This window comes from Colias eurytheme, chromosome 7 (assembly GCF_061535395.1).
Source record: "Colias eurytheme isolate Ceu_HAF_F1 chromosome 7, ilColEury1 Martin Lab GWU primary, whole genome shotgun sequence".
Classification (NCBI taxonomy): Eukaryota; Metazoa; Arthropoda; class Insecta; order Lepidoptera; family Pieridae; genus Colias; species Colias eurytheme.
This window is the reverse complement of record NC_142986.1, coordinates 2,896,379-2,910,393: the sequence shown is the minus strand read 5'-3', so window position 1 is coordinate 2,910,393 and position 14,015 is coordinate 2,896,379. Positions and strand designations below refer to the sequence as shown.

The 14,015-nt window shown below is 32.0% G+C and overlaps 1 protein-coding gene across 1 annotated transcript in view; it reads right to left on the bottom strand.

Moving 5' to 3' along the window:
- Positions 1–14,015, bottom strand: part of LOC149906933 (interference hedgehog-like) — a 46,629-nt gene that overhangs the window by 22,340 nt on the left and 10,274 nt on the right. Inside the window, exons 2-4 of the mRNA XM_090103985.1 lie at positions 6,209–6,280; positions 2,020–2,255; positions 47–241 (exon numbers count right to left, since the gene is read on the bottom strand). Coding sequence (XP_089960111.1) covers positions 47–241; positions 2,020–2,255; positions 6,209–6,266 — 489 coding nt within the window. The 5' untranslated portion in view covers positions 6,267–6,280. The remainder of the gene's footprint in view (positions 1–46; positions 242–2,019; positions 2,256–6,208; positions 6,281–14,015) is intronic.

Sequence of the window (14,015 nt, the reverse complement as noted above, 5' to 3'; positions counted from 1 at the left end):
TAAATTGCAGTTCATGAAGAATCATTACATAATGAATTATTAATACCTTTCCATTTTCTTTCCACCAGCTCAGAACAGCGGGGGGTTCGGATATCGGCTCCTTACAATGCAACACAACCGTGTTGTAAAGAGGTGCTGTTATCACTCGCTTTTCTGCTGTATTCTGGCTCAAATCTATCCTGGCTATTGAAAGCTTCGCAGGTATTGAGACCAGACTTATCGCGCCGTACCACACCACGCACTAAAAATAATTTATATCATTAATGAGGGAATTAAATCGTATCTACTGGTTATTCTGATCGTAATAATTTTTAAATTTGGGAATGTTCAATTATGCCTCAGTCATAAACTAGACGAAAATCATAACGTGAAAAAAACACAGCTGTTATGTGCTAAACAGTAAAGTGATTTATTTTTCAGCTACAAAATTTCACGAAATCAAAAAAAAATTAACGCTCACAAAATTTATGTGTAGATAACTAGATAGCAGAAATAGATAGAACAGAATAGCAAAACTTTTTATTAATTGGATAGAATTCAAGAACGCAGCAACACAACGAAAATATTCCGGAAATATCTGGAAGCGTCAGCTTTTAAATTAGAAAAAGGAAAAGTGTATATCTAGCAAAAAGTTTGCACATAATTGGAACTATAAGCGAACCCGTTGCTAGACTATATAAAATGAATATCGTGTTCGGGAAAAATTGGAAAATTCTACCTACATCCCGACTTAAAAGGATTCTTTATTGGAACCAGTAACCTGAGTTCGGTTTCAATTCGGACATTCCTGTCATCGTTCTGGCGGACAATCGATCGAATGGACATCACAAGCAATCGGTGGCTTCGGTCAATAACTTACACAGACGCTTATATTGGCTACACATTTAATATCTCAGCTGAGACAAAGTTTGGAATGCATAGCTTCGATGTGCTTCTATCTAAAATTACGAAATTGCTCGTTGTGATCACAATACCATTTAATCATATTCTATATCAAAACTATGAACTTATAATAAACTAGCGGTCCGCCCCGGCTTCGCCCGTGGTACATATTTTCGTTTTCTCTACATAAAAACCATCCTCGTACTTCAAGGAATATAATAAAAGAATTATCGAAATCGGTTCAGCCGTTCTCGAGTTATGCGCTTACCAACACATTTTGCGATTCATTTTTATATATAAGATAACCTGACATATAACAGTCCTTAAATTAATAAAAAAAATAATTTGGAAAATCCAAAAGTGCACGCCTCATAATTTTTTTTTAATAAATATTTATTAATTATTATTTTTGTTTATTTAATAACAATTAAACCACATCGAATCAGACCCTGAAAAATGAAAGGGTTCTATTCCTGAGCATACTCAAGCGTAAGAGAAAAAAAAAGACTCGATTAGTAAAGTATTTCGGTCGCTATCGTGTTAACAAGAAAAAGGATCCGCACATACAGACACACGGACGTCCAAGACAGAACTTTTTTAAACTGTTTTTTAACTAGTTTAAATAACAAAAATGACATCAAAAATATCATGAACGTTAAAAATAGTGTTTTTTCTTAATATGTGTGTGTATGTATTATCTTACAAGTGCAATGTATGATACATAAAGACATTTTAAGTTGGAAAAATCAGATGTTTTGCGCGAAGTGACAGTAGTACCCACCTCAACGCTTCGCTTATGAGGCGTGCAATAACAGAAAATTATTAAATAGTTTGTCACTAGTTCCTAATTAGCCTGGTTTGAATCAAAAGAGTATTATTTAGCTGGCGTCTATTTTCAACTAAGCATTTATATTTCGACGCCAATGATCTCATATGAAATATGTGACCTAGATAAATTGTAAGGGTCTTTAATGAAAAGGATTACATGATAAACTATTCATTATGAAGCTTACTTATCAAACGAAAATAGCACAAGCTATAATACTTATATTACTTGGTTTTATAATTTACTGTCCAAACATTTTTCAGGAGCTCGGAAAAATTCATCAATATATAGGAAAATGCAATCAAACTAACCTGATAAAACCCATCTGGTGTATCGTCCTTAACTTCGACCACTAGTTTAGTAGCTATACTGTCCTTATCACTGGTGCCAGCGACCTCCTTCCAATGGTTCCAGTCGCTATCGCTAGCTGGCCTCCACCTCCACTGCAGCCGTTCACCAGGAACTCGCACTGCACATTCGAAGGTCACCTCGTCTCCAACGGGAGCTGTTACCGACTCTGGGTATTTCGTGAATTCCATTTCGATTTCTGAAATGGTTGAAAATATGGTGTAAATTGTGTATGAAATAAAATAGCATGGTCTATTCTAGGTGGTCTTTAGCTTATCTATGAATTTGCATTATTTATACAAATAACTTTCGGTAGAGTTTTTTTTAGCAATAAGATTAAGAATAGATAGAATTAGATCAGAGAATGTAATACAGAATAAAAATAGACCAGATTATGGATGAGGATGGATCAGAAATAAGGAAATATAAACCCTTATTTCCTTATTTCTGATGATTACTTATAATTCTACGAACGTATCGAATATATTTTAACTATGCTACCTAATAATGGATTTCTATTAATATTTAAGTAGATAGGTTAATTCCTCTGTGCTTAATATACTTAAGCTCCATAAGATATATCTTTTTTCGTAAATAATTTCGCATCTAACATCATCTAATATTGGTTTGAATAAGAAAAAAACAAAGATTATTCATAAAGCGAAACCACCGTTTAGGAGTACTAAAATAAAACCAAAATCATCGTGCCATTAAATCACATCTCTGCAATAAACATGATAAAAAATGAAATCGAAACAACCACTGCAACGATGAAGACATTATTGTTTTCTAAAAAACATCCCGCCAAGTATGCGCCTGTACGCGAGCTAAAAGCGCTTGCTTTTTATTTGCATTCCTTTGCACAGCCTAAAATAAGAAACAATCCAGCCGGCCTTGAAACGCTATTACCTTCATGTTTTAATCTCCAATTGTTGAATGACGCATCCTTGCCAGTTAATACCAGAAATCGAGCCTTATATCAAGATCGCAGACGTACCTGCCAACTTATTACCTTCTCAAATAAAGCGTGTATCAGATTTTTCTCACGTGGCAATGACCGTTTGGAGAATTTTAAATATCAATTTTTATTCGTTGTTGAGTCATTCGTTACAAACATTAATCGTGGGCTCGTAATGGTTAGTCATTATAGATTTATACCATGCATGGATTTCTCAAAAGTAACCGCCGGATTTTTTGTAGAACATAGCACGATAATTAAATTCAAACCGGCTCGTATTCAAATGTTGTAATCGCAATTCTTTTATATAAACAAAACGATTTTAACTCTAAAGCTTTTATGAATAATGCAATTTTTACGATTATTTTTATACTTGAGTATAAGTAATCCAATTAAGACTATATTTTTATACAATATCATCCCAACGAAATTGTTTTTGTACTTCGTTAATATGATCTTTTTCAAGGACCGCCATTTAATCAAACATAGTAATTACTTTGTTTTATTTTCTTGTTAGATATAATGTTCAGCTTCATTGCTCTCGAGAGATTTAAATATAAGTAGGTTTCATCCCTTGTTTCATTTATATAGAGACTATTATGTCACTTAATTATTTACCATTTCATTACAAATGTAATATTCTACGCTGAAAACCGTTGCGCCATAAAATTCTATAGAATCTCAAGTTAATCTATTAATATATTCACAGCTAACATAAACTTCGTCTGTTATGTTCTTAACGATGTGGAATTGTTAAATTATGTGAAAATTGAAGATAAAATTTACATTTGTCGTTAAATGATACGCCGTTTATGCTAAAATATTGGTGTTACTTTGACTCCTTATAATGTAAAATGAGTAATGGTAGATATGGAAGTAGGTGAAATTCCGTGATATTATAATTTATTTTATAGGACTATTTAAATTGAAAGCTATTCTTAGTACTTAACTATATGTATGTGAGCTGTAACGAAACACGAAATAAACCGACCTTGATTGTATGATCATGTTACACGATAACACGACTTCTTATTAAGTAATTAAAATAAATAACTGTTATAAAATAAAACTAAATTATACCGTATCGATAATTTCGTTGGACAAAGTTTTCTGAAGCAAAACAATTTGAGGTGACAAACAGGAGTGAAACAAACAATTCATAATGCACAAATTCAAATCTATTTATACTTGAACTAATCCTCTTCCGTAAGGGCGCTCTATTATTCTTACATAATACACTGTGATAATACGTTGATTCAACAATAACCATTCGTTTCAAAGAAACCACAAAGCCGGTAGTCGGCAACTAATCGCGCCACTAATGGGAAAGACAACATAATGAGAAGTAACCGTGAAATTACTCGTGCTATGGGGATCGCTTTGTCGGGCTTTATACAAAATATTTACTATAAAAAATCAATTCTCCTTTAATTACCGTATCATAAGTATTTTCGACCCTTACGTGCGTAAAAATAATTGTTGATAGTAGAAGTGTTTCTTCAAATTAATATTCACAGTACTTATTATCCTATAGTCGAGTTTGTACAATGTAGTCAATATTTAATTTATTGGTGTAAACATTTTGCTAAGAAATCTTATAATCATATTGTGTTTAGTTAGCGATATAATAATTTAGAAAATAAACTTACTCAAATTACTTTATAGTAGAAAATTTGCTGAAAGATTTATTGAAGGAATAATATATTAACTTTATGAATATTTGATTTACAAATGTTATAATACTAATTTCGTAGTACCTAAGTATTATTTTCTTTAAACTTTTAATGGGCTGTGAATTTTGTTACAAAAAATATATAAAGCGCTTTACTATAGAGCTAAATCATTGCAAAGATTTTAATAAAGGTGCATGACATTCAATTTTTAATACCATCTTACGGCGATAGTATATGGTTGAATTTTTTTGCCTCAAAACTGTCACGGTAACACATTACCCAAACCCGCTACCGGATTATTTACTAACAATAAACTCCTGTCAATGTGTGAGTGACTACCTGCTGCATCCGCCGAGACTCGAGACCGAAACAAAAAAAAACAATTCTGATCTAATACATCGCTACTTCAGTCCGTAACAAATGATAAATCACTCCTCTTGAACCGCCGATGGATATTTGACATGGAATTTCAAACAAGATACTTATCGTTTAAACGGCACGATGTACGTTTGACTGGCCCCATCAATTTGTACGGGATTAAAAAGTAGATAATTGTGTAGGCAATTTATTTTAATGAGTAAACAAATCGAAGTTTGGGTAGGTAGTCATTCGGAGAATATCTAAAAGGGCACTATTGTACCTACAGTATTAGTTTAACGAAAAAATAAAAGTTACCTTAGGAGAAATTCAAGATGAAAATATCGAATATCGTCATTCGCACGCTCATCACGGAATCTCCGGCAGTGGTCATTTTGAAACTTGGCACAAGTTCCGTCATTTTAAATTGACTTTAAGCTTGCATAAAGATATAGAGATTTTATTTATTTTGGAAAAAGTTGTACAAATGATAGATAGGACTTATTCATTAGAAATTTTAGGGTATTTTTCTTTTATAGCTTTGCTATATGGATACAAAATAGAACAAAGTGCATCTATGTGCATAGCAAATTCGGCAAATCGTGTCTCTTCACTTTTGTTCGAAACATAAACCTATTTCTATCCACTGTCTGATTTATGACATTAGCAGGATTATCCCCGTAGTTCGGAACCTCGTTTCAATTTTTGTCAGCATGCATAGAGATTAAAACTTTACACAAGTTAAGTACTCGTTAGTGCGGTGGCCTATATGCGACGCTAGTTAGAACAAAGCCACCCAGTTTCTAAGTGTAACGCTTAAAAATCATGACCCTTTTGTTGAATTGTGTGCTGTTTGCCTGTTTGTGACTGGTATTGATCTTGTCAGGCAAAATGTTAAAGGGATGATTGTAAATATCAAATGTATTGTTTGCAAAATTAAGTACTTAAAAAAATACTTTTTAAATGCTACATAAATAAAATAAAAATTTTGTATGGTTTGTCATATAATTATTAATTTTGTAGATACCTTAGATATAATATTATTATTATCACCTATCGGCTATCACACATACGTTCAAATAATTATAAATAATTGAATTAAGTATATTAATTAAATGTTAAATAAATTTAATAATAAGTAAAATGAATAAAATCTAAACTCACCACCAAGTACTGGTACGATCACTGCCACCAGCAAATGAATAACCCGTCGAAGTCCCATTTTAGGAAAAGGCCCTGCAAAAAAAACAAAAACCTAAATAAAATGATAAAAAACACATATTTAGGTACTTAATATCTCAAATTATAATACTTAACAATAATTTACGAAATGAAACAGATTAGAATAATTTCGCGCCAAAACATAGAAAACCATAAACAAGTCACAGATTATACAGATAATAACAGATATTTACGATTAGCCATCACAGATAATGCAAATCAAAAAATATTCAAAATATTCAGTTTGAATATGACATAGTAATGCGAAAATTAATGTTTAATAATTATAAACATGACAGGACTTATCACTTATCACAGAAAATCTAAATATTATCCGAATATAATATTATATTTGTAGAAATCTGTAAATAATTGATTTAACGATTTATCTAAACAAGAAATACGTTTAAGGTAGTTTCTTTGTTAGCATCAAATAATTTTATCTTGTAAGTATATTACCTATCACCTAGGTACAAAACAAGCGAAGCCTACGCCTTATAAGCGCTTTCATTAAAAAGTTTATTGACCGGTTTCAGGTAATTGATTTTATGTGTTAGATTCCACAATCTGTTCAAAATGGGAACCAATAAATAATTTACTTCATTCCAGATACCTATATAACCGTTAGAAAGTATCTGTCGTTCGAGACATCAAATTGCCTTTAAATTGTTACATTGGGAATCAATAATATAAGTCAGGTTATATTTACATTTAAATCTACATTATAAATGGTTTTATCGGGTTGAGGTTCAGCATATTTTAAATTCATGAACACGGCGGTTTTAGAATGCCTAACATTTTCTCTTTGTATCGTTTGAGTAGCGAGTTACCTACTCAGTTTACATACAAACAAAAAAGATTTTGTGCCACCTACCGCTATAGCTATTTAAAAAAAAAGATATTTAATATTATTTAATTTTTAAGATTATATGTATTTTGATGAACACTTTACTAACGGGGCGGAACAAATTTTATTTAATTGACGCATTAAAAGATTATTTCATTATACATTGCACCGACTTCTGCAAATCTGGAACAAATTTCGATCTTTGGCAATAGCAAAATTAAAAAAAAGCACTCGGGTACTGCTAAAGCTATTGCATGCTATGCCTTCAAGCCACACCTCCGTGCCCGTCGGAGTGGGGAGCGTGAGGTTTTTTCGTTACGGAATTTCTGGATTTGGTCCCCGCGCTCAAGACCCCCGATAGAAGCTATGCAATAGCTTAAAAACTTTGAGGATTCTTTACACTTCCCAACAGCTCAAAATGTGGATATAACATTATCGATCCGTACAACTTTAAGCAGACAAGAAATTGGCAATCTCATTAAATCATTGGTAACAGTGAACAGCGTTAATAGATGCTATCTACGCAGTGGCAACACTACATCAGTTTGTTTATGGTCGATACGTCCATTTGTATTTAAATGAGCGCTCAACTGGCCTGTAACTTGATATTCTCATCAGATAACCATAAGGTCAGTACTTAGTAATTGTACACGAATGACATAACCAAATCGGAATATATTTTGGGTCGATAACTTGTGCCTGAAATGAGTTTAGCAGTGGTATCTACAAAAACCAACCATGTGGAGAAATTGTTGCAGTCTATGAACTATGACGGTTAATTTATCTAATAATCTTGGGTTAGTGACAAGGTATTCTCTAGTATATTATAATTTTCCTCTTTAAATGAATACACAACAATAATTATTGTGGTTCATTCAATTTCGATTTAACAAAGCGATATTATAAAATTGCCAATTATAATATTATTTTGCAAAAATTACACGCTTCATTATGATAATTTTCATTTGATTCGTATGGATAATAATTTATCATTATTCAATGTCATAACAGGAATTTATACAGTATAAGTTAAGCGATTGGGATAAGTTTTATTAATAATTAATAAATTATTAAAATAGACGAGATAGGTAGATGTTATAACTTATAATCCACATTTTTATATTTAGAACGTAGGTACCTATGCCATTCAAATTACGAACATAATATATAGAAATAAGATTTTTTTCCAATTTCCAAGTTACCAAAAGGTATCGAGTAATACATGTAAAATTCAAATACATAATTAACTACTTGTATAATGACCAAAATAAAAGCCAATAACGATACAAGCAATTTAAACTTCTCCTAAAAACTTGCGAATTTAAAACGGAAGTATACAGACGGGCATAGAAAAGTAATTAGCAATTTTAAAATGCAATGGCGAATAAGCAAATTGTATTTTAAAAGAATCCTTCAAGCTCAGAAGAAATGGGAGGAACGAGTAAACAGTGGATTCTTATACAGTATTATAGTATAGGTTTTAATTGCAAACTCCTCAGTCCTCAGTAAACTTTTATATTGTTGCCTCGAATCTATTTAAATGCAGTCTTAAAAGTATCGCTTTTCGCACATTACCGGAATAGCATCTATGAAATTTGTTTCATGGAAATGTAATACGTTATAAACACTTTTACATTTCAGTCTAATAAACTTCATAGTCTGTAACGTTGTTATTTTGTACTTACGTATGCATGGACTTATATTAACACACAAAAAGAATCCTTTATTATGTATGATCACATAGAATACCTAATATTATACACATTACTGATAAAACCTTTAAAGATAATTTCCTAACAAGAATGTAATTCTTGACTGTACCACAACTTAAAACTACACAATTAAAACGTTGCTTTGTTTTCATTCACAACCTCAAATCTGATCGTATGTAAAATTAAACGGGACACGTCATTCATAATTCAAACGCTATCAAAAACATTTTGTTATTCACGGCGCGGACACAGGACATATCCACTATATTATTGACATATCCTCGCTAATCCTGTCCCATTGGCGCGATTCTGTTTTATGCATCCTTGAAGGTGACAGCGGACGCATTCTGTATAAGGAACGCGTGTGTCAATGCCGCGATTGACAAGTGTTGGCCTAATATTGATACGACCGTTATTTCTAGAAAATAATCAATTATATATTTATTAGCTGCGTATGGCTTTCTTACCGTAGACGACATAGCTACACGTTCTTTACTTTTTAAATTACTTCCATTTTAATAATTGACATTAAGTACAATACTGATGTGACTTATAAAATTGTGGACAGGGAAAGAACAGCTCCTAACAATATTTCCTCCTGAGATAAATGATCAGCGTCTTCTCTTAATATGATTGCATATATGTCAGAGTGTAGACTGTTCTACGTTCTCCATACTACATCGTTACTTAAGTTACATGCACATATGAACCGTTATTGGACAATAGGCCGATATTCCCGTAATTGGCTGAGAATTGGGACACGAACGTGATTAATTAGTGAAATAGGCGAAGTTATTACTATCTAAACGGCTTGTTATTGCCCATAAAAGTTTTCTGTGGCAGCTTGTTTAAAGACGTTTGCACGTATTTTGTTTCAGGCAATAATTTCATTTTAATGTTTATGGTATTATATTTCTAATTATTATCAGTGATTCATTCGTAACACGATACGGATGATGTTTCTTTATGGTGCTTTGAAGAACGTACATTTGTAATTTATTGTTTAAAAGACGTGCATTTAAGATATACGATATTAAAGTCTTAGTTTATAAAAACCATTAAAATATTAATGGTGATCAATTATACCCTTAAGTTAATAATAGTAAAATATTATTGAGAACTATTCATAAACAACAACAATAACTTTTATTAACCTACCTACATAGAAACTAGAAAGTATAAAGTCTAAAAGCTTTCACTGCATCATTACTGAAATTAAAGCCAGTGCTGCACAATAGAAATTATATCTGCTATAAAAACAGCTATAAACTCACATAAACTTTCAATACATTACTGGACCTCCAAGAATGCGTAACAATTCATAAAGAATTATTTTTTACGACAGCTTTATATGCGCCCGCATGCGTTTACATTCAATATTATGCTTGCTCATAAAAACCACGCAATGCAAATGAAAAGAATTGCCTTTGTATGTCAAAGATTTTTATTCGACACTTATTTAACTGGTTACCCGAGATATAAGTGAAATTGGGAATTTTAACTGTTTATTTATGTTTTATTTATAGGTACAAGTACTGATGCGTTTCTGCGGTAATTCAGTAAAATAGTACAAAAAATCCTATTTCATCAGATTTTATACAGGTAAGTCTTAAGATTTGAAATATCATCCATGTAATTTAAAAATACATTTAACGGTTTATGCTAAATTCAAATGTTTAATTTAATATAAATAATCCATACTATAATATTATAAATGCGAAAGTAACTCTGTCTGTCTGTCTGTTACTCAATCACGCCTTAACTACTGAACCAATTTGCATGAAATTTGGTATAGAGACATTTTGATACCCGAGAAAGGACATAGGATAGGTTTTATCCCGGAAATCCTACGGGAACGGGTTTTTCTTTGAAAACGCGGGCGAAGCCGCGGGCGGAAAGCTAGTTTGTTATATAATAATTGTACCATTGCTCGTATAATAGTTGTCTGATGCTATATCGTGCTTTTTGCCCACTTTTCCACCAATACACATACACAAAGCACATACTAAATACAGTGAACAAAATTCCCAGGGTAAAAAGTACATTCAAGTTTAACAACATGACCCAATAAAACCGCGTCAAATTAACGTCGCGATTCAACCTCTATGAATACAAACATGATAGGTATTTCTCAAACAGCTCGCGAGCATTTTTCAGCGCGTTCCTCTATTCAATTGAAAGAGCAATTGATTTGATTGCGAGTGCATTGTGAGTTGTAAACAATTTATTCAAATGAACTCCGTCAATATTGACCGCCTGTAAACGATAGCGGTTTGAGAATATTTAGCAAATATTTGAAGCTGCAAGCACGAGCTACGTTCCTTATTAAATTCCGTTTTACACAGTCTATTTGATAGTTTGGACTTTGATAAACTTTAATATTTGTTGCGGAACAGACGGCGCTCGGAAGGCTGGTTGTTTCTTGGTATTGTATATTTTGAATAGTCTAGTTTATGGATGATCTATATTGTGTGTTAATTCATAATTATTATTGTTCTCTTTAATAAACAATATCTTTGAAAATTAATTGGTTACTAAGTCTATCTTTTGTTTTAAGTTCCCGTCAACATTTCACAAGGAAGACAAAACAATGAACTGGATTTATCCAACTGAACTCATTCAACTCACGTGTCTTTGACTCTGTAGAGAAGAGAATTCTGGAAGTTAAAGTACTTCGTTTAATTTGTAACTTTCATACGTACAGCTCCTGGACACTGGGAGAATCTAATTTGTAAAGAAGAGTTAGCTAATACTAGTTTTACATTATACTAGTCACTTGCCACGGCTCTTCCGGTTATAGACAAATAATTATTAAGAATAAAGATTTCTGTTATTAACTTGTAGGTATGCAAAAGTAGAGTTCAAATCAAATAAATTTCATTTCTCAAACGCTGCCAATCCTTTAATTTATAAACATAAAATATTCAGATAAAATTTTAGAAAAATCAATACCAAGTATCTATTTGACAAAATGTTATACTTAAATCCAATAGTGTTTGTTCGCTCGACATGATATCCCACAGCGAATATTTAATATTCCTGTCAATAAAGCGAGTTGGAAATAAAATTATTCTCATTATCCATTTCAAATCCGAGCTCACGATGCAAGCTGGATTCAATAAAGTATAGAAGCAAGCCAAGCCCCACACAATCCCTAACCTAAATACGTTATTACTAAAGCCAACTACGTTTTGTTCCAGGCCTTAGCCCAAGAATACAGTTATTTAGAACAATGTACAAAGAAACGTGTCTACATATTACTTTGTTCTCTAATTAGGGCGCGGTGAAAACAATGGGCTATTTTAAACTTTTATGAGAAATATTAAATACAGCTTACATATTACAATGTTGATAACATTTTCCGAACCATTTGTTTACAGAATCTTTAATTTACTGAATGTTTTCATTTCTTGGTATAAAGTACTATCGAAATAAATCTGACCAGAAAAATGTAATTGCTACAAGTTTAATATGTAAAGCGTAACTTCGATATTTTTAAAGATACTGAATACTGATGATATATTACAATTTATGGACTGGCCATGTCAAGCATGCCTACTTTTTGTGACGTCAAATCTGGCTTATTGTGCTGGCTTTACTAACACAATAGAATAGGCTTACTAACATACGGAGATATGACGAGCTAAGTTTGCACTAAGTAGATACTTGTACTTCAATTGCATTCAATCTTACTCGATTGCAAACACACCTACGGCCATTTGTTAAGGTATTTGTCATACATACTTAGAAATATATATATACATAATAAATAATATTTCTATATATGTTTGAAGATGCAATAAATCGATAACACAAAATACACTTCGTTTATATTTAAGTCAAAAAGTGTAATACTATGAAAAGATTATAATAATTCATAGGGAGCACTGAAAAGTTGAACTATGATATAGTGACATTTCAGCTGAACGCCCTTTGCTATAGAGGGCACCTAAAACTTACTCCCAATTGTTATGAGACAGTAAACGATAAACAATTTCAAATGCCCTTCAGACAATATCAATTTCGAAAAGTGGTTCGCCACAGCCCACAAACAAAATATTAACAATGGCGAGATAAAGTTGGTATATACTATTTTTAAAACAATAAAAAGGCTCAAAATTCTCACACAGTGTAAACATTCCCTAAATTTGTATGCAAACCCATGCTTGTTAGCAGATGCAGAGCGCAAACACCGTAAATTGCATAATTAAATCGCAAAACTCGATTGCGAATCGATTGAATCGAGTAAATAGTGTCAGGGTAACTCGAACTAACCCGGAAATGCCGGTGTGTGGTCCCAACGATCGATGACACGATCGAGTTTCAAAATAACCTGCACTTGAGAACCGATTATCGATTTGTTGCAATCGGGGGCGTGCATAAGTTGCAATTCGTTTACAGGATATCTTCATATTGAGAGCTGATAACGGATTAGTCCCTGCAGCTTGTTAGGAAACTCTTGTGTATTTATTTTTGAAGATACACTATCTTTTCAACCATCGCTGTTTCAGTCACTGCACTTTGCTGCATTTCAGGGTTTTTATAAAAAGGTTTATTCGATAAATATCGCAAGAACTACTTTTTGAATTCGTAGAAAATTTTGTACGGTAGATATTAGTCCAGCTTTCGTATTATTTTAACATTGTTCCTACAAACCCCTTTCTAAATGGCAACCAAACATAAATTTATTGTTATTCGTGGTCCAAGGTTAAAAAATCGGAGACAATACAACACACCCATAGCTGATATATCTTATTAATGCCAACCGTTTAAAAAACGTTAAATACCAAATTATGTTTCTAAATGTCACGCCCAATAATGTATTATTTTATTATTAATAGATCATTGAATAATCAACCGAATCCTGTTATAATATTTTGTTAATAGATACATATACTTCATTATAATTATTTTTGTTTAAGGTGTGCATTATTTGTGAATAAATTCTTACAATATTTTTATAGTTAATGATGATGATTTCAATTATTTCCTCTTTCGATTCCTATCTCACTCCCTTCAATATTTATATTTCTTCAGAGACTTTGTTTTCCAAATGTCTATCAAAATATCAAAACTAATTCAAATTAGTTTAGCGGTTCAGGTATGTCAAACACAAACAACAAACAAGTTTGTTAAACTTCAAATGTAATATTAATAATAATTTATATGAATTTAATGAAGGAAAGGCGTT